Genomic DNA, 22,039 nt, shown 5'->3' on the forward strand with positions numbered 1-22,039 from the left:
ATTTCTTAAAAACAACCAACCAACCCCAACGAAACAAAACCCAAAGCTTATTTAAAAGTGCAGATTAACAAAGTACTGACCTTTCTCAGTAATTTGAAGCAAAGTGGAAGAAGTTGACATAATAGAGTCATCACATTCCTTGTTTTCAGAATGCATGCATCAACCTAAACAAGACAATTGACAGTAGAGCAAGACCACTCATTACCTGGGTTAGGCAGCTGTTTGGTGCGTAAGATGGTAATCTACTTTGAGCTGGACTAAGTAATATTTGTCCTTCTGAAATCTCTTCTAATCAAATGGTTTTGCCTACATTTTTATGAATTTCTCTATATAATACATGTAAAACAAGGGCATCCCTTCTGTTATGCCAAGACTTGAGCTACGATGCAGAAGGGAGTAACGCACGTCACAAGAGAATGTGTAATTCTCTACTAACAATATAGTATTAAAACAGTAATAGGAGTTTCTTGGAAAGGAGCTCTTGTCATCTAAGTATGAATCATCACAATTCTTCATGATTTTCCCTTTTATATTATGTCCTGCCAGCATGTTTTATAAAGCCATGCATCATGAAAGCCTTACTTTGGTGCGAGTTACATTAAGAGCTGTCTTAAATTTTAGAGCATTTGAGTTCATGCCTCAAGTCTGACACTCAGCACAGATTATGAGTTTGGGCCCTTGACAAACATTACTTTGAGAGCCTAGTATTGCTATGTAGTGATACATCACTGTATAAACAGACTGGAGTTCCCATTTAGTTTAGAGAGTGTAAACCAAGAGGTAGCCCCAAGGTGCTCACTTTGGTTCAGAGTGGTTTGCATGCTCTATCTAGTTTTAGACCCTGCTGTAAAACTGAAACACCTTTTTCCACAGCCAATTGGAAGCAAACATCCATATTGCTCACACTGATCATAATGTTGCTCAGGGATACTTAAGTTCTTCAAGAAACCTGACCTCCACTCCCCACTGAGGTTTGCAGATCTACTTGTGGTAATTAACAATGCTGAAACTTTCATGGCAGCTGTACAGGTATTTATTTATAGCAAATATGAATATGATCAGAAGAAAGTCTAGGCAGTTTAGGGTACACTACCTACCTACTGAGAAGCAAGCATGTATTTCAGAAATAGAGATGGGGTTAGAATTTACATTTATATACATTTACATTTATAATAAGCATTAGTAACAACAGAATAACAATAATTATTAAAAAACAGTATTATTACTGCAATCTAGTGGATTACAGTGTAATTATATGCAGTATTACTCCATCTCTTATAATTCTGCTGAAAATTCTCATCTGCAGCATGATAAAATTCCAGTACCTCTCTTTATCTAGTGGGTAAGGTGAGGGGCATGTTGATAGAAGTTCTCTGAAAAAATATAAAGTAGTGGAAGCCTATGGACACCTTTCCACCTTTTCATTTTTTTAAGTCCAGGAAAATCATTGTCTTGGGAAACATTTCTGTAAACCCTCTGAGTAACAATGAAATCCGAAACTTGAACAGTAATTTTAGTACTTTAGGTAATAGGAAGGAAAAAATATCCTTTTAATTATTTTACTGAATCTTAGACTCAATAAGCTCAGGGTAGGGAAACTGTTCCTTAAAACACTGATATCCTAGAATCAGCTGGTTTGGAAAGGACCTCTGAGATCATCAAGTCCAACCCTTGATCCACTACCACCACAGTTACTAGACTATGGCACTAAGTGCCACATCCAGTCTCTTCTTAAATACCTCCTGGGACGGAGAATCCACCACTTCCTGGGCAGCCCATTCCAATGCCTGATTATTCTCTCTATAAAGAATTTCTTCCTAATATTACCAACCTAAACCTCCCCTGGCAGAGCTTAAGACCATGCCCTGTAGAGCAATACTGTCCAGTATTCAAGCCATCCACTGACAGGCTTCCATGAATGCTGGGTGCCAGTGTACTGTATTTTGCCTCCTATCAAACTCCCATCATGAATGAGTGGATAAGGTCAGGATAACTTCACTGAAACCCTTCTCTGATAGTAGGGAAAACATAAAAAAAAGGCCAGAAGACAACAGCACCTATGCTGGAGAAAATCCCCTCCTGAGACAAGGCAGTGCAGCAAATGGTTGGGATTAGTTAGCAGTGAGGGGTGTCCCAATAGACAAAACATTTTCAGCAAAGGAAAGAGTTCTTATGGTTCTTCCTCTATATTTTGCACATCAGCTGCTCAAAACATGCTATGTGCAAAACAGCACTTCAGTTCCTCTCCTACACGGGGAACAGCAACAGTGACATACTGCATAGCAGAAGAATGCTTGCACAATAGCACAAAATTTTGTACTTATTAAAATCCTGTCAATCCAGAAGCCATTCAAGAAGTTCAACTGTCATGAACTGTTCCATATTTTAACAGGATCATAAATTAGTAAGTTACTGCATTTAAAACAAGTTAGGCATTGCTTACAGGAATATATATAATTTTTACCTTACCTTTGTAAAAGTAGCACTTTTACCCTGAGCAGAAGCTTTAGCAGTTATCTGGAGCTGCTTACACACAGAGATGAGTTTTTCAGCCTCCAACAGAAGCAAAGGCTTGTCATCCTCGTGTACCTGAAAGGTGGTTCAGGAAAACAAAACAACTCTGTGTTAAAGACTCTGATTTTAAGTTAACAGAGGAGACAGCACAGCCAGTTTTTAAGCACTGGTGTCACTGGTGTCATAAGCCGAATGGCTGTTTTAGAGGTCATACATCACCTGATCAGAGAAAGCATGAAGAGCTGAAGCAAGCTTTGTGCCCTCTGTGGCAAAAATCTGAAAACAGGAGAAAGCATGTAACAAAAATGAACCACAATGGAAGTTTTTCCTCATTTTAATAGTGTGCTATAAAATAAGAAGGTAGCAGGTATACAACTTGTAATAGTTGTATATATTTATAATTCACAAGTCAGCAGTTTGCAGTCACTTCTGAAATAAGAAGCTACACTACAAACTGCCATCCTCCCAGATAAGCAAAGCTTAAAGGCTTTCCCCTTTACATATAACCCCTCCCCCCAATTTCCAATTATTTTTTGCACTGTGGCAGCAGCTCACAAATTCTTTGTGAGTAGATAACACCTGCTATGTTTGTATATTGTCCTATCAAAGGTAACCAGTCTCCTGTTACACACAGGCATGCAGGCTGGACACAAGGAATCCACACATTCCTTCATTTGGCCCCTTTCCTTCAGTTTGTATTATGCAAATTTTTACATTCTATTTCTTTCCCAAGAAAATACTGCTGCTCAGACTAGGATCGAGTATCTGTTAACACTATCAGGGCCTGACCTAAGTGACACAACAAATACTACTAATGTATTAAAGTCCACTGGTATTTGCCATATAATGCCATAATTTGCTATTCTTCCTCCTAGCTGGAATGTAACACCTGTCAGTATAATGAATGCTATCTCAAGCTACTACTGGAGCACTGAAAAGTTTGCTTTCAGAAGGTATGTACCAGAGTTGGGCTGCTTAAAATCTACAGCTGCCAGTCAATTCATGGTACACTTTACTTATGTGGAAGGAATCCGAGACTTTCATTCCAATTTGGCCTTCAATCAGAGTGCCCACCTCCTGTTGTGTTAAAAACATATTACCTCTGCTTGATGAAATAAATCTTGAGTAGTTTTCAAAAGTCCTTCTCCTCTGCGGGAAATAAGGAAAGCAGAAGATATGCCATGTACAGACTGCAGATTGTTTTGCCTGCTACTTGCATAAGTTATAGTCTCACCAATAACATTTTACAGTTCACACCACTGAACTGTAAATATCAGTCTTTTAGAAGATACGAGACACAACAATAACTTACTACAGGAACTGCATTTCAAAATATTATACCAACACCTCAGTAGCTAGAGCATTACTGGGGAATTAGCAATGGCTCAGTTATCGTAAGCTGAACAAGAATAGAAATCCATGTCTCTGGCATACTGAGTGCTATAGGACTAGTAGCTTAAAAAATAAAAAAACCTCAAAAACATTTTGTAAATAAAAACAAACCTAAAATCTTCAAGTAAAAAAGCTTGGGTAAGGGTAAATTGCAGAAAAACTCTTTTCAGTACAGCAAAGATGGGTAATGCTCAGCTACAATTATATACCTGTGCTTCAATTCCCTTGGTTTTCAAAGAATTTGTGAACATACTTGTTAAAACGTTTTCTGTCCACAAGAGATATTTAAATAGACATGCTGCAACAAAAACCCGCCTAATTTTATTACTAAACAGCTTAGAAATTTTAAAAAAATTATGACGCTTAAGGATAAAATCAACTTCCTTTCTGAATGGGTCCCAATTATTATACTCTGAAAATGAAACTGTCTTCTTTCTTATAAACACTGTTAATCCTCTTCTTCCCACCAAAATTTGCTGCATACAATGTAATTACCTGGTAAATAAATACATGGAGTAGGCCATACTTGACATGCCTTGTCCATGTTGCACGATCTCATTCTCCTGATCTTCCCATTTCTCTGTCTCAGAATCCACATCAGATGTAAGGAGATGCAATTCTAATCCAAGTTTTGCAATTTTTGCCTGTTCCTGTAACCATATTTATGGAACTTGAAAACACATTCTTCAGACAAGATAAAAATAATAAAGGAGGGTTTTTTTTTTTTATGAAAATGATGGCATCTTACCTCAGTATCTAGTTTGACTGGCTTTAATGCTTTCAGATTTGCATTATGCTTCTGTTTCAAACAAAAATAATATTTTTAAATAAAAGGAATTGGTAATCATTTTATTAATAAATCATAAGAGGTAGCTCTATACTCAGAGGAAGACTATGCAGAAGAGTTCTAGTGCTTTAAACAAAATTCTTAGTAGAAACTGAGAACCTGTTACGATCTGTCTGTCCTCCTGAAATGGCATGTGCAAACAGCATCTGTGCCCTGCAGATGCCCTGCAATTTCAAGGAAAAGACCTCTTCCACAGTTCTTGGACTCCACTTCCTAATGCAGTGCAATCTCTTTCCCTTACCCTCTAAATCCTCAATAATATTCTGGACTAAACAAACAGTTTCAATCAAGTGCTCCGGCACTGATTTTTCCATCATCAAAGATGATACTGATGTAACAGGGAAGTTGATTTGGCTAGTAGCAAGCTGATGTAGGCTCCAAACCATGTAAATGCTAATGGCGCCATGTAGCTCATTATTCTATGTCCCTTTGTTAAAACAGCTGGAAACAAAGAGCGACACTTTGATTTTTTCATGAGTTTCCTTCTTTTATTTGAGTCACTGAACTATTGAAAATACCAGTCTGGCTGCAAGCCAAACACCGGCTCAGATTAAACAATAATTAGTGCAGTTCTTGGCAACTGCATGACACACTTATGCAGGAGTACATTATTTGTTTCAAATTAATTTGCAGTTCCTGGCTTTAATTTTGTATGCTGGTGCTGTCATTGTGCAAAGACAGCAAAAACTAACAGACCTGAGATCCACAGTCCATGTTCAGAAACTGCACTGGATTGCAGAGGAATAGCAAGATACAAAGTTGGTGTCATAACTTGAAGAGGTGTGAGACAGAGGAGGAGGATGGATGATCTCTGAGGAAAAGAGCAGGATGGAGACCCTTGTCTGAGAATCTGAAAAAAGCTGCTGCTATTCATTAGTGGGAATACTTGGGCAAATTAAGCTCAGTAATGCCTGCAGGGGAAAAAAGCCCAACGCTGTTCATTATGAACAGCATCAGAAATTAAGCTCCCGGCACCATCTCCATCTCTCACTTCAGGAGTCTGAGCAAAAGTAAAGTACTACTACTGAATTTCCTACTGCAATTTGGTGCTCAGTTTAGCTTTCACGCCTTTTCTCTTTTCTCATTCCGAAATGTTTAAATATTCTGAATCTTATGAATGTCTACCCTGATTAGACACTGTAATTCTGCCTATGTATTAGAAATGCTGATCTCATATTGGAAGATTTAGCACAAAGAGTAATAACTGATACTCTCAATTGTGATTTAAATTTGACTATATTGCATATTAGAGATCCAGTTTAAGAAATGGTTGTTTTAAGGCAGCATCTTAAAAGAAGAACACAAAACCAAACTAAATTTGCATGTAAACACAAACTTTGTGCTAAAAGGTATCACAAATATTAAACTGCAAGAATGAAGGGTACTTCAAGAAAACCAGCCCTCTAGCACAGGTTAAGTTTTTCTATCCAAAAATAACTAAAGAAATCTTGTGACGTTTTTGTAGTTTTCTCCACTCTAGTGTTCAGTTGCATTATTTGAATAGTGCAATTATTAAAAAAACCAGACAAGTTATTCTGCTTTTAAAACATGATTTGACACTTAATGCTATAGAGAAAAAAATATACCCATGCAGTAAACACACCCGTGAATCAGCACTGCTGCTCTGGTGCTCAGCTATGGCGTGGCCTGGGATGCCACTCATGAGCGGCAAACAGCACACTTGCAATTAAACAGATGTAACAAAATAAGTAATCTAATTAGATCGACAAGAACAACATGGCCTCTGTGCAGGGACAGCGTGGGCGTTAGCCAGGCACAGCAGACCTCTGTGCTGGCAGTAGGGAGAGAAGAGGCACTACTGAGAGGAACAGCACTGGGAAGAGAGGCAGTTCCAAAGCTTACTTAATGCATCAGTTAGGCAAAGAAATTACTCTGTGAAGAAATTGTGGTGTCTTATGGATGTAATTTACAGCTGTTGTCTATTTTCAGACCGTGCATTTATTTTCAGTTCACCCAATGGTAAGTATCTTGCAAAACTCAAGGCAGCAACCTTTCAAACAATAACAAAGCAGAACTGTTTAAATCCTGAGCACCATTTTTTTATCGAGAATATTTTAAAAAGCATATGAATCAGTAAGTGGAAATCTGACTTCAAACATCTCCTTAAATTTTGGCTGAAGTCTAGAAGCTATGTAGCTTTTAAACAGTGAAGGACAAAAACCCTATCAAAAGTCACTGAACCAGTCTGTGTCCAGTTTCAATATTTAGTTCCCTAACAATGGAATTCACCCATGCTCACACAGCCAAACGTTATATTATATTTAAATCTGTAGATTGGATTGATAACATATGAGCTTTTCTCATTTCATCAAGGGTCAGAAGTAGAAATGTGTTTGAAGTCATAGAAATTACGTAACAGAAGACACGGGAGACAGGGGATCATTTCACACCCGAATTCCTGAACAGTACAGGTTAAGGAAAGAAAGCATGGAGAGAAAGAAACAAGCTAGAGCTTACTGTACTTTCTGAGATCATTCTTTCCTTTTTTTCCTACCCATGAAAAGATTCAGATCGTAGCAAGTGAATCAAATGACTGATGACATGATACTAACAAGGTTTAGAAGAATTCCTAACATACAGATACTCTCACAAACAACGTAATATCAACTATAATCAGCTAAGGGCATTAAATATCTCACAACTAAAACTGGATAATAGGTGTAACTTTTTTCTCTACATTAAACACACTTAAGATCACAGAAGGACAAAAGAACCCATTATCTGAAGAGCCTACGACAAGTTCAGACGTCCATTGGTTCCAAATAGGTCAACTTGGGCTACAATACTAAGTCTTGGTAATCTGATAATTTATTTTTTTTTTAATTTTCAGTACGTTGCAGCATATTCTTATTGTTTTAATATCAACAATGCATCTTTAAATTATAAAGCATGACAGCAGAGGTATGTGGTAAGAAATGTCATATTAATGAACAGGAAATAAAGTTCCTGTACAATTAAAGTGATTAAAACACATTACATAACTAGTTACCTTAGTCTTCAGTCTGTTTATTACTTGTTAATTAAACTCACAAAGTTTGATATTTTACTGTCAACCATCCATTCAGGACATGTTATCAAGATACTGCTATGTCCCCATCAAATTGTGACACAAAAAGAAATCAAACAGATAACAGTAGATATGAAGCAAATACAACAAACCCAAAAGCAACTTACCCCCGGTCTGGGCAGTGACAGGTAGACACGCTTCTCTCCTATGAAGAACACACAGGTTTATACCAAAATTTGTATGTAGATTTTAATCAATGGGATCAAATGCCTTACTTCATTCATCCTTAAATAGAAGTACTGTAAAAGCAAATGACTTACCTGTAATTCCTCCTTTCTGACTACTGCAGATGATCTTCTGTCTCATGCTTTCAGAGAGACAAGCCAAGAGCTCTGTACTGTTCAGATTTTAGCTCCCAGCAAATTAGCATGCAAGAAAGCTTATCTGAACAGTTTCCCTCAGTAATATTTCTAGTCCCCGTGCTCGTATTCCATAGGGAGTAAAGCAGCTCTCTCCAATGACTATTTACATGCACTCATTTTGTTGCAAAGTACAGAACATGCAATGGTAGCTTCACGTAAGGCCTTTCTTGGCATGGGTTGTATGGTCTAAAATTTATAGTAGACAGTGCCACTGGTAAGAAATATCTAGGCAGGTTTTTCTAAGAAATGCTAATAAAACCCTCATGTTATACTGTACTGTATGTATCACACATGCATTGTATTTTATAAAGAAAAAAGTTCAACATCATTTTACAGACTTATTCAATTGTTTCATACATCACTGGGAGCCTCAAATATTCCAAATCTGAGCAAAACAAACTGAGAAAAAAAATCCTTTTATGTTTTACTTAAAAGTTCATGAGAAGGTTTTATTAAAAAGAAGAAACAGAGCCTGGGCTAAAAGCCTAGGATTAGAGCTTCAGCTACCAGAAGCCTTAATGATCTGTGAAGACTTATGCGGTAGGTTTAGGAGAGAAAAAACTGCTAAACCAAATTAAAATAAGTAACAACCTTAAAAGCTAGTAAGAAATAAGATTTTACCCAAAAAACCCCAAGGGCTACTATGATGGATGTCAGTACCAGGTTTACACAGATATGATGCATCTCAACAAAGGATGAGCAACAAACCCTCCTACAACTGCTACTTCCTTGTCTTCTGTCAGCTCCTAGAGAAATTCCACTGAGTCCTCCGAAGACAGCTCTCTCCTTTGTGCATTTGTGATTTTTTGAAAGCATGCCCTTTATCTCCTGACACCACAGAAAGATTTTGAGCTCCATGTCTAGGCAACTGACTCCTAAAATAACAAATTTTAGGATGTTGACAAGTGTCCCTCAACCCTCCTGATAAATATGAAAAATGTAACCTAAGATCACCTCTTCCCCTACCCAGTTTTGGAAAAGGTGAATGAGCTATCAGGGAACAAGCTGCCTAATTTTTTTCAGAATGCAGAGTTATTTAGATATTAATTGCCCAAACATGTAGCCAAGAAAGATCTCTCCCTAAAGACTGATAAAAATTATGAGAAGTGATTTACAATATCCCATGTATCAAAACATCAGCTAAAGGGCATGTAAGACAGCATGTAAGACATACCAAGAACAAAAGCTAACTTGTAATTTTAAAATGCTGCAACATAAAAGATCTCCTTGGAGCTATGTCAAAACTTGTGCCTTGTTAAAAAAAAAAAAAAAAGTTCAAACACAAAAAAGCTTTGACATAACAAATGGAATACAAGTGCATACCGAGAAGACACACTTCTCACACACAGAAGTTGACATTCAGAATTATGGAAACCAAATGGAAGTATGTAGCAAACAGAAATAAGAAAAAAACCTTTGCTTTAAGAAAAATGCGATTGCTTGTAAAAATAAAGAAATTAGTATAAATAGTATGAATCTAGTGTAATCTGAAAAATGCTTATTTTATTTTATGTGTCCAGCACATTTAGTCACCATTCAATTTTTGCATCTTAAGCTGTATTCTGAACTCTCTAACAAAGCCAAACATTTAAATTGGTAGTACAAAAATACAGGTTTTTAAACTGAGGAGAAAAAAAAATATATACCTCTTACTGTAATTCTATATTTTGTTACACACAATCACAATTTTACTAGGAATAAAGCACTTGATACATTTTAGTCTGTAAAATAAAGACACTTTTACCAACCTCAAGACAAGTATCATGAATTACAAGAAGAATAAAGTCTTATGAAATAGTGAAACTTCATTGTGTTCAGAGGCAGAAGTTTTGTGAATGCCACTCTTATACTCTCTCAGGAAACAAATATTTTAGTTTCATTTATTTACTGGGTCACCAATTGTATTTTCTAGGAGAAAAAAACAGCTTAAAGTGTCAAAGGTAACTTCAGGGTATTTTCTGGTAGCAAAAAGGTGGGGGGACTGGGGGAGGGGAGGGAGTCTCTCCCCTCCGCCTTTTTTTTTTAATGACAAGAGTCAATCTGAAGTCCAACAAGAGAAAACAAGCAAACAAAAGCAGATTAGCCCACAATACAAAGGAAAACTTCGTAAAAGACAGGTGGATATAGGAGACCAAATTACTTCTAAGGAGGTAACTGATGGCTAATATGAAACAAACCAGATTCAGAGAGAAGGCCCCTTCTAGGCTGGCCCAAAAGACAAGGAGAATGGAAACATGATCTCTTAAGCACTGTTTTGGCAATGCAAGGCCTAATGTACCTAAGGCCACATAGAGGAACACAAGCTATGCTTAGTATCTTACCAGTGGTGGTATCAGAACACTTTATGCTGAAAGACCAAGGAAATGAGAGATGCTAATAAAAACAGACTCATCTGGCTATGCCAAACAGGAGAAGGTAGTCTTCACTGCACCTAGGTCCACGCATGAGAAAGCCTCTAACACCTACCCATTCTCTTTTCTCTCCTTCAAGGAATGACACTGGGTTGCCCTTGCAAAATGACACTTTAAAGAAAGTGGAAAGTGCCATTTATGGAAAATGTGTTACCTGCCATCAGCAGCCCCAAGAGAAAGTTACTAAGTGCAGAGGAAGCTGGGCCTCTCACATCAAGAACAATTTGTTTGGAGAGCCAAGTATATGCTTTGCTGTGGCTGCATGATTCTCATCCTAATACACAGCAATATATATATGTATGCACACACGCACAGACATGTATATAAACACATAAAAAGGTTATCATTGAACTCTGGTAGACCACTGTATGAATATGAAAAAAATCAGATACTGCATGATCAGCCCTAGAAATTCCAAATTTATTCTAACACATTAATAATAGAGCAATACCATAATTTAAGTTTCATTTTGTAAAATACTATGTTTAAAGAAAGAAAGTGAGTATGTCCCTGGCTCCCAAAACAAACCAGAAACCTGCTGAATGTTAAAAGGCCCATAAAACAGAATCTCTGATTGTTACACATATTTATGTGGCTTTCCAGACCAAGGTGGAAGAACAAGTAGGATAACAGTTATGTATTTCTTAAAAGTCTCAAATTCCCAAAAACTGTGCTACACACAAATGTTATAAACCCACCTAGAATTTCAACATTTGTTTCCCTTCTACAAGTCTTGAGGCTCAGGCACACACTCATCTAGCAACCAGCAGCAACAATTTAAAATATTACACCCTGTAGCTGGTTGCTATTGTGCTCACAATGCTGCCAGGAAACTGGTTACACAAAAAATCAAGTACAGAAAGTTAAACTGACAAAATCAACTGTAAAAATGGAAAAATGTCTCACATTAACAGCAAGATGAAGTATTGTATCACTGATAAAGTGTCATCTAACCTGAATAAGGATTTACTTTTTCTGTATCTTAGATACAAAAAATTAAGTCCCTGTATTTAACTAACTCTAAAACCTGAGTAATTTTCTTAAAAATACAAGACATTCTGTATTATTATATGTTACATTCTATCTGTATGCAATTATACCTTAAAGACTGAAACAAACACATAGCTGCAAGAAGTATGACAGGCTACACTAAAGACATAATCTGGAAAAAAATTATGTTGGACAAAAATTAAAACCAAAATGCCTTCCATTTTAAAGGTAAATTACCCTATGCTAAAAGTAAATACATAATTTTTTTCCTTAAGATTCCAAGCTTTTCTTCTACATGTTGTACAAATACCAATAAACTTACCAACCAGAGAAAATATCCCAAGATTGTGCAGAGTCGTCAGAAATTCCATCCAGGAGGAAGGACAGCAGTTTAAAAATCAAATAACTACATTCACTACATTATGAAGTGAATACAAGGCAAGCTGACAGTATAGAATATATATGTATTGCCCTAAAATGTGGGAAATTAATTAAACATGTCACACAATTCAAGTTGTATCTTGACTCTCATGAGCTGATATGTCTTAGACGAACCAAAAAGGTGGGATGAAAGCCCTACATGCCTAATATCTGGACACTGGTGGCAAAGAGCTGTGTCTAACACATTCGTGCCCTTTCAACAGTTCCATCTGATTTTGCTAAAACTAGCCACAGTGCAGAAAGTTAAACATACCTAATCATACACAAACCAGGCCTTTACATTTTTGGCTGCTTTTATTTGAAAAAATATCCAGTAAGCAGCCTGATTCAACATCTATACAAACCCAATATATGTGTGTATTGATACCTGGATCCCACAGGATGTGGAACTGTTTGTTGCACTCCTCTCTTAAGAAAACAGTATTTCCTAAATCACACTTAAAATTCTTAGATTATGTGTTTTGAAAACTACGTTTTTCTCTTTCTACACAGCATCCTTACCTCGTCTTCCTTCAAACACATCATTGATTTCTCTCAACAATAAAGACATGTCACTCAGTTGAGACTCCCAGGCCTCGCAGAACACCTCAAGATTTTCTTTTGCAATCTTGCTAGATGGGTGTAATGCCAGTGTTTCTGCAGCAGAAATTATCTGGACAGAGAACAAAGCATTTGCTATTGCAAGTCCTAGTACATAGCGTTCCACATGAATTCACAAATGCCTCCACAGGCAAAACACGAAATTAAACTGCTACTATTATGTCTTTGTAGTGTGTTCATCTGACATTTACAGGCTTGGTGAACTTCCTTGTGTGTTCTTGTGGCTGCTACCCAGCATTGAAGTGTAATTCCTTCTTGGAACTGCTTTGAAGAGTTCAACATTATATCTCCAAAAAATTCACTCAAGTAATTTTTATTGATGTATGTCTAGTAGAAGTGGCCAATTTGAAAGCTAAACATACCTGTGGGCCAGTGACCTGAAAGGTATCTTCTGCATGTATGCAAGTTATCTCAAGGGGCTCAGTTCCAGAAACATGCCTCAATAAGCGACACATCTAGATTTTTAAAAAAATATTAAAAGAATGGTAAAAAATATACTTTCATTAGTAGTGAGAAAAAGTGTACATGCAAAAATCCACACAAACAAACACACACAAGGCTTTTAACAGCCCTTTCAGAAGCTTACAGGGGACCACACCCGAAAGCAATCACATATGTACAGAACTTGGAAATACTGTAGCCACCAGAACAGGCTTATTCAGCAATTAGCAACGATGTGGAAAATTTAGGCCTCCATCATCCAGGGGACTGAATTATATTTGAGCAATTCAGCATCAAATTAGTTTAGGGAAGTAATACTGTTTCCTTTCACAGTAAGCTAACATCCTTTTTTTTTTTTTTTTTTTCTTAATTGAGAGTGAACTTTTGGTCAAGAAGGAACATGGAAGTTTTCAGATCAAAAGACAGAGACAGGACTTATAAAACTTACTGCACTGTCCATCAGAAATGCTATAAGGCCTCACATGCAAACACTAAACCTCAGGGTTATGACTGGAAAAAAAAAATCAGTGTCTCACTGGAACACTAAATAGTCATAGATAAAGGGGACATTAAAGCTGAAATTAAAAATTCACAGCATTGATCTGCCAGTCCTGGAAATTCAAGGGTATTGCTTCGGCTTATTCATACTTCTGAGATGAATCCTCAAGCCCCGTACACCATATTTTTTAAGAAATTAATATTAGATACCATGCAAGTCCAAGTGATGGCTTTCACCATCCATGTTTCAGATCTTTGTATGTCTCCTACTTGTACAGGTACCTGAGCTCACAGCAACAAGGTACAGGTGGCAGACATTCTCTCCACAGCCACTCCTATAAACCATGATTTCTCAGTACTCAGAAGTCCTCTTTATTCATATGTGTGAATACTACCATACAAAACCATGAATGCATTAGTCCATGGAACATGCACACTGCTTTTCACAAAGGAGAAAGATTTTCAGTGGCTTTCTTGACTGACAAAAACTACATGGGACCTTCAAAATGGTCAAATTCACTGCAGTAAGAAACTTGAACATATAATTTCCAGCATTCTTGTATATTTGGATTGAGCTATGGCTAGATGCCTCCTGCTTGAAAGAAAAGAGTTATCATCTCTTCTTGGATCTAGAAACCTGTATTTTTGTTAATATTTTAGACTCAACATATACATAGAGACTGAATCTAGATCCGGAAGGAGAATTGGGTAAGACTGTATATCCTTTCTACAACACCTGTATGCCACAGTGACACCTGTGGCTCAGGCCTCTCCAAGAGCAATACAGAATTCAACAACATACCAGGAAAATAAAATTTTAAAAAAAATTTACAAAAACACAGACCGAAGCCTTCCTAAAGAACAGATTGATGCAAATCCAGCCACTCATTTTCTAAGTGTCTTACACAATGAAAGCTGTTGTGAACTCACCTCAACAAGTTGTTCTTTCTGCTCCGATAGCTTGCAAGTATATTCTGCCACAGCTTCAAGATTTCCTTCTACTCCTGTGATTTTTAATGCTTTGAGAACCATGTGATCTGTATGGTATTTTAGAAGATCTGCTGCCAAAGATGTTGCTGCACTGTGGACCTTGAGTAGTATTAAAAGGAGAGAAAAACCATGGAAGGAAAAAAATTAATTCAGTACGAAGTCAAACAAACTTAAGAGACATACTGATTTTCCCAAGAAGCAAAATTTTACTGCTGTGAAAGCTCATATACAGCTTGTTTATTATGCTGGGTTTTATTTCTTCTATTACTATTCAAAGTACAAAGGTAAAATGCACTGCACTAAAAAAACTCCAACACAATAATGCAATAAACCCCCCCTCCAAAAAACCCAACAAAAAAACCAACAACCCCGCAAGGAAATATGGAGAGAAACAAAAGAGCAGCGGGGTAAAATGAGGACATGAAGTTATCACACTGCTGCTTTCTGATTATGTTACAGATAGGTTAAAAACAGGGGCACGAATCTGTGGGTCACCAAGTTCAGCATAAGCAAGGAACAATGTCTACTCCACTTTTCATAAAGAACACACATTAAACTCTGTGAATCAGACTGAAGCCCCACAACATCTGAGTTTATAATACATTAGAAATTAGAATTATCAGTGGTGCAAAGAAAAGCTTGACTATTATATAGCTTGTGACCCAGCGTTAGCAAAGTAAAAAGCACCTTTTCTACAAGGAGACGGGTCTTGGAGAAGTCTCAAATACACTCCCAAAAAGCAAGGAGAAGGTTCTCCTTTAAACACATCCCTAAAATCCAGACACACTTTCAGGCCAATGGATGTGCCGTAATTGTGCTGTGAAGGACTCTGCTGGACAACAGCTATCAGTGCCAGTTGCCTCTAGTTCTAGTAACCAGTCAGTAGGTTTACCTGTGCCATTAAGAACATAGGTAAAACCAAAACAGCAACCTCTTTCTAACGAGAAGAGTACTCTTATGCTCATAAGATTACTATGAGTCTTGTAATACTGCACTCACTTTGCTAGACTACACTGAATAAAGTGAATATAGGCTGTTCAAGGAGAAAATATTTTTCAAGGTCTTATGAATGCAATGAGCTTGAAACTGATGCTCTAGAGAAGGGAATGTTTACTGTAATGATATGCTGGGGTTTTTATTTCATTGGACTCTATTTATTTTTACCCCTTTCCCTTGGCAGTACAGTGCACCTAGAATTAAGTTTCTCTGGATTTGTGTTTTAATTTCACAAAAGACAACTGAATTATTGCCTCAAAACCTGCTGCAACTGTTTTTAGAGGGGAAAGAAAACAGCTATGACAACCTGTTATAAACTATTGATATAACGTTGCCTGCATGGCATTAAAAATTAGCACAAACCACTAATCTCAGAAATGAAGTCAGCTCTGAAGAAAGGATATGTGAGAGGCTTGTAATGGTTGAAGTGGGAACTGGCAATTCTCATTTATATACAGGCTATATAGAGATAAGCTTTTCATTAGATATTCTTTTCATCATCATCTAAAATAGAAATATACTTCTACTTAATGCTGTCTCTGATCATTAGCAGGAAAATCATCTCAAGGAAGGAATGTAACTTTCGTTTCTTCCATAAAGAGATAGAGATGGGAAAGAACTACTTTTAACAAGGCTGTCTTGTGTTCTCAGCCACTCAGGCTCTCAAAAGCATTTTAATTAGTCACAATACTTTCATTTTACCAGTGAGATCCCTGTTTCTGACTGATACACTGCAGCACCCCAAGTCAGACTGACAGGACAGTCCTCCTCAGCCATGTAAAGAAGCATGGCTACTTCAGAATCAATTCAATCACTACATAGAGAACAACAGAAATGACATAATGCTCTAAACTTACTACTAAGGATAGCATCAATCCTGTACATTTTAAAATGGTTTTCTAAAGCTAGCTTTTCGACTCTGTTAGTCAACAAAGCAAATAACAGAGGATTTAGGATCTGTTGGTTTAGAAATCCACACCCACTCAATTTGCTCCACGATTTCTAAAACAGTGTGCTATGTTTTCACCTACATTGCTTTTAATATAGAGATACATCACAGGGCACAGATAACCTACTATTTTGTGTTTTATGCCACCTTTGTTAGCTAGTTTAGAGAAGATAATTTTCTATTTTTGTCACCTGACAAAACTCTTTAATTTAAGTGTGGTAAATGTGTAGTCTTTGCTGCATGGCATTTTCATAAATATAAACCTGTGGGCAGGATGATATGTTAAGATTTACATTTACAGAGCTGCAAGGAAATACAAGATATTAATGATTTCTTCCACATACCATACACCAGCCACCTGTGGCTTTACGATCTATGAAATTACACAGCTTTGTGTAATTTGACTGGGAATCATCCCTCCTACCTCATTCAGCACCCAGGAATGATATTACTCAAAAATTATAATCTTACAGTTACAGCAGCTGAATGCCCCTTTGGAAAAGCTCTGCTACTGAATTCCTACATAATGGTGACCACATTACAAACCATTAATCAAAGAGCACAAATTATGGACCCTCCACTTTCTGGGAGCCCAACATGCTGCCTGACAGCAGAAGTGCAAAGCACTTTACTGCAACTGAAATAGATTCAAAGCACTGTTTAAATCTTCAGGACAGCTACAGGAACTGTAATCCAGAAGACAAAATTTCTTATTTCACCTCTATTAAAAAAAAGAAGCATAATTTTTTAACAGTTGAGGTTTTCCAGTTACAGCAGCTGACAGCTCAGCCTTAATAAGTTCACGATGCTTCCCTGAGATCTTTGCACTGCTCTGTGTTGAAAACCTCACTGTTCTTAGTCTTCATTTCTCCATCTGTTTAAAAGAACAATAATTTGAAGCAGTTGAAAAGATATCTGAATGATTTTCAAATATTTAGGAAGCTGGCAGAAACCAGTAATTCTGTATTTGACTCAAATCTGTGTAACAGATAAGGCAGCAATGCTCTTCCTTAACAGAAAGGGGGAAGACCCTGATCAGCAAATGCAGTCCATCCCATGTACCAAATGAGGCAGCTATTCTGTATGTGTATGTAGGCTGACCCCCAGCACACTTGCATTTAGGAAAAGAATCATTATTTACAACAGGCATATACACAGCTGCTAACTGTAGAGCAAAGCCCCTGAGTATAAGGCAGTGTCATAACACATTTCTGCTACAGAAATCAATAGAACAGGTTAAGTACAAACAAACTGCAAATGTCATCTATTGATTTAGGCACACACTACAAGAAAAAGTATTTAAAACAGTGATACACAAATCCCCAAGGAAACTTTGCCTTTACATTTAAAGCAATGATTACATACATAGTACTTACTTCCAAACACTTCTTTTTTGTCAGTTAGCAATGAGTACATGTATCCAATGGGTTTCTAATCAGTAAGGACAGAGAAGATAATAGCTTGCTGATGTAATTCTGATTTAGCTACTCTTATCTATAAATGGAGATTAGCCTTTTTGGGTGCAAGATACCATTTTACATCTTCACATATAACAAGCAAAAAATCCAAACTCAGTTTATTTTGCTTAAGCTACACTTACCTCTCTTTTAAGTTCATTCATGCACTGACATGTTTTTAAAATGGCTACTTCCAAGTCTTCCATGAGATCCTTTGTCTTCTGATTTTGCTACAAGCCCAAGAAAGCAAACAACAAGACATTACACAAAAACCCCAGCAAAACCCACCTTCATGTCATATGTCATTAGTTCAAGAAGCTTTAGAAGATGGCCTTTTCTTTGAAGATGAAATGTACTACTTTGCACATCCTGTGTATATTCTAAAATTCTTTTATAGAAATATTTATCACAAAATTAAAACTATAAATAATAGTGGTCCAATCTAACTGACTGCTTCCGTTCAACAGCAATTTATTTCTAAGCCTCCCTGAGCTTTTCTTCAGTAATAGGGTTTCCTTAAGCTTGCCAAGTTCCAAAAATCTTCTGTCAAACCAGTCTACAGTAAAACAAGAGTTTAAGGGTTGCTTTGTTTGTTTGTTTGTTTTTTATATAGAGACCCTTTTATAATGAAGTGATACCTAAAATGTTATACCAAATGTTCTACACTGAATTATAAAAAGAGACTCTCAGGAGTCCTTGAGAAAATATTCACCCTCCAATGAAGCTACTGAGCTGAAACTAAAAAGCCATTTCAGTGAGCTGAGCTGATGCAATTTTATCTGCTACTGTCTCTTTAGTCACAGCTAGGCTGGTTTATTTATCAGTAAAAATACTTAAAGCATAAGCCCACACGTGCATGCCAAAGTATTTTCATGGATCATATACATAGATAATCTGGTACAAGGCTCTCATTTCTATCACTTGAAATGTAGCATGTAAATTATTTAGAGGTGATCATTTTCCACCAGTAATAGAGCTTAGAAATTCCCAAGTGTCCTAGTTTTGGCTTGGATAGAATTAATTTTCTTCATAAATCTCGCATGGTGCTGCTTTGGATTTGTGATAAAAACAGTGCTGGCAACATGGGGATGTGTTAGTTATTGCTGAACAGTGTTTACACAGCTGCCTACCAGAGCTAACAACCAACACCAAGCAAAACACACGTTTAGTTTCTATAGTTAAAGGTGTCTATGCAATTATTATTCTATACATGTCTTGTTTGTCATAACAATATTCTGTATTATCAGTAAGATCTATATACCTTTCAAACTGCACTACTGCATTAAGAACACTTGACTGCAGTATCTGATTCAAAGAGATAAAAAGGAACAAAAATGCTTTCTCATAAGTAATACACTCAATTAAGTAAGTACCCTATACTAGTACACATCTGCCATATTTCAGAATGTTGATAAGATTTTGTGCTATATGTTTCCCAGAAGCAAGACTGAAAGCAAGTCAGCATCAAAACCAGAAACTGCATTTTCCATCTCTGCTTTTGCATGTATCTTCTATTATCTTCAAGGAACAAGTAAGATAAATGTCAAGAGAGAGTCTTAACATGCTGCTTCTCTAAAAACTCCCATCATTTAAATCATGTAAAAAAGGACAAACAAAAACAGCCTGCAAGTCTTAGAGTCTCTTTCCTCTCTTCACAAGATCAAAAAAAAAACAAGTAAATTTTTTAGAGTGTTTCCCTTTCCAATAGTTTAACTGTTTTCAATATTCTGTTGAAAACAGGAAACAAAGCTGTGATCACTGCTAGGGGATCAAGACAATTGAAGTCTCTGAACTATTCCAACAAAATACCTAACTGTTTAAGACCACACAATGATACTATGGTTCACTGCCTTGTTTCCAATTACAGCTTAATTAAAATTAGTCTACTGCCATCAGTAGCCTAATTTAGCCATCAGAGAAACAAGGAAGCAGTAACACTGGGGCAAGGGGAGGACAGAACATATGGAAGTTGCAGAAGTGCAGAACAAACTGTGGCTTCCTTGATCAGCTCTCACTGTAAGGAATACACTCAGTTCTTTCTTCCCAGAACAGAAGAAAGACTGCATTAAAAATTTCTTTCCAAAGTAGAGGTGAAAAGATTTACTTTGCTAAAAAGCTCTTACAGCTTGCATCCACACTGAAACCAGCTGCTCTAGTTCCATTTTAGCCTGTTTAGACAGCTCCAAAATGTGTTCTCTGTGCTCATGGCTGGTATAGGCAGAGTCTGTGAAGTCTTCTGTATGTTCCAGGATAACTTCCAGCATTGTCGAAAGGTTCTCTTTTGAGAGAAAATAAAGATTCTCACGAAGACCCTCCACCTTATTCTGAAAAAGAAGCATATCAATTCCTTGAGAATTTATGTGATTATACAGTTGTGACACAAATGCAGAAAGCAGAGGCATGATTTTACATTTTATTTTTCTCCTCAATGTTTTTTTTTAGTTATTCACTTATTTTCAAAGTAATCCAACAATTTGCTTGTGTCCAGACCTCCAGTTTGGGGTTTGGGATGGTTTCTTTAAAGTGATAATGCCATCAGCAAATTACTGGCCGTTTATCAGGAGGAACAGCAAATACATCACTGTTCTACTGCTGTCAGTAAAAAGTGTTTAAGTTCAGTAAGTTTCAGAAATTAAATGCATATTCCAATTTTGTTTGATCTTTGCACATCCATGTCATCTATTTTGAGTAGTTTTCTAAAAACTTGTATGTAGCAAATTGAACACTTTGAGGCACGTTGCAAAAATTTCAACTGAATTCTAAAGGGGGGAAATAATAGATAAATAAATGAATTGAATCAAAGTGACAGGCTCAAAAGTAGTAAGACATGGTTGTTCATTAACTATTCTTAACAGAGTATGAAATTTAAAAATGCCTTTATGAGGAAAAAAATCAATTGAGCTTCAAGATAAATTTCAATTTAGAACATGTCCTTTGAACAACAGCTTGCTCTTCTAAGTGTTTGTATGAATATTTTTGTCTGCAGTTTTACAAAGTAAGAATTCTTGAACAACAACTGTTTTAATGAAGGTCTCATCAGATGCTGATACTTCAGTTTATTCAATGTCAAGGCATCACCTCAAGAAAACATTAGAGTTCTGAATGCATACTGATTCAAAAGGACATGGCAAGTATTACGAGGTGTATTTTGGCAATGACTTTGAAATTATAATCTCTTCTTGTCAGATTCTCTAACATTTTGGGACAGTAACACTGCTGAAGATACGCAGCTCCACCATTTTAAATTTAAAACTACTTTTTTTCCCCCTAAAATCCTAGTTACAAGGTAGTTTATCGGCTGTAAAAATCAATATAGTTTCTACTCTTACCTTGAATTCTTTGATGCCAGAATATATGCTGATGGGGGCCATTTCATTTTCTCCATTTGGTCTAGAGTCAGTTACAATTTCTATTACCTGTTCCAAAGCTAGTCTCATCCGATGAAAAACTCCATCTTTGTTAATGCGAGCGGATTCACAGTCTGGATGCCGCAGACAAGTCTTTTTAAAGAAAGCAGAGTAACTATTATGAAAGACTATACACATGCAGTATATTGAAATGAAGGTTCCCTATTAAGGCAAGTCTAAAAAATGTGTTAGAGTATGATGAATTCTTTCTGTTAAACTGCTGTTATGTAGAATTCACACCACTACTGAGAATATAAAAATTTTCTTTACACATTCTTTGCTCTTACACCCTTCTTTAGCACAAAGTTTAAACTGGGGCTGAGAGAGGAGAGCTGGCTATGCTGCCAGATGTCATGCTCTGTGATTCAGCCAAGTTGTGTAAGAGTGCACATGCTCACTCACCTTTGAAGCAGTCAGGAGCATCATGGTGCACTTCTCAAGAACAGCCCTAGATGCTGCCATTCTAGCCTTTTTCTTCTCATCCTTTAAATCCTAAACATCAAAAGAAAGAAAATGACCTGAATACTACACAGTATCTAAAATACTAACTGCTTGTGAGACTGCAAAAAGGAAACTCTCTAGCAGATGAATGGGTTGTGAGAAAGCTTCCCAATGTCTGACAATTGCTATTTTCAGCCTAACTCATGATCTAGAAC

At 36.8% G+C, this 22,039-nt stretch overlaps 1 protein-coding gene across 1 annotated transcript in view; it reads right to left on the reverse strand.

The window, feature by feature from the left end:
* The window catches only part of CTNNAL1 (catenin alpha like 1), a 56,430-nt gene that overhangs the window by 668 nt on the left and 33,723 nt on the right, over positions 1–22,039 (reverse strand). Inside the window, exons 5-18 of the mRNA XM_027886905.1 lie at positions 21,786–21,875; positions 21,306–21,476; positions 20,100–20,300; positions 18,120–18,206; positions 14,515–14,673; positions 13,008–13,100; positions 12,547–12,697; positions 7,949–7,986; positions 4,655–4,705; positions 4,402–4,556; positions 3,615–3,663; positions 2,734–2,790; positions 2,470–2,589; positions 81–164 (exon numbers count right to left, since the gene is read on the reverse strand). Of these exons, the coding sequence (XP_027742706.1) occupies positions 81–164; positions 2,470–2,589; positions 2,734–2,790; positions 3,615–3,663; positions 4,402–4,556; positions 4,655–4,705; positions 7,949–7,986; positions 12,547–12,697; positions 13,008–13,100; positions 14,515–14,673; positions 18,120–18,206; positions 20,100–20,300; positions 21,306–21,476; positions 21,786–21,875 (1,506 nt within the window). The remainder of the gene's footprint in view (positions 1–80; positions 165–2,469; positions 2,590–2,733; positions 2,791–3,614; positions 3,664–4,401; positions 4,557–4,654; positions 4,706–7,948; positions 7,987–12,546; positions 12,698–13,007; positions 13,101–14,514; positions 14,674–18,119; positions 18,207–20,099; positions 20,301–21,305; positions 21,477–21,785; positions 21,876–22,039) is intronic.

This window comes from Empidonax traillii, unplaced genomic scaffold (genome assembly GCF_003031625.1).
Source record: "Empidonax traillii isolate 1590-97213 ecotype Southwest subspecies unplaced genomic scaffold, ASM303162v1 scaffold196:size3368384, whole genome shotgun sequence".
In the NCBI taxonomy this organism is placed as follows: Eukaryota; Metazoa; Chordata; class Aves; order Passeriformes; family Tyrannidae; genus Empidonax; species Empidonax traillii.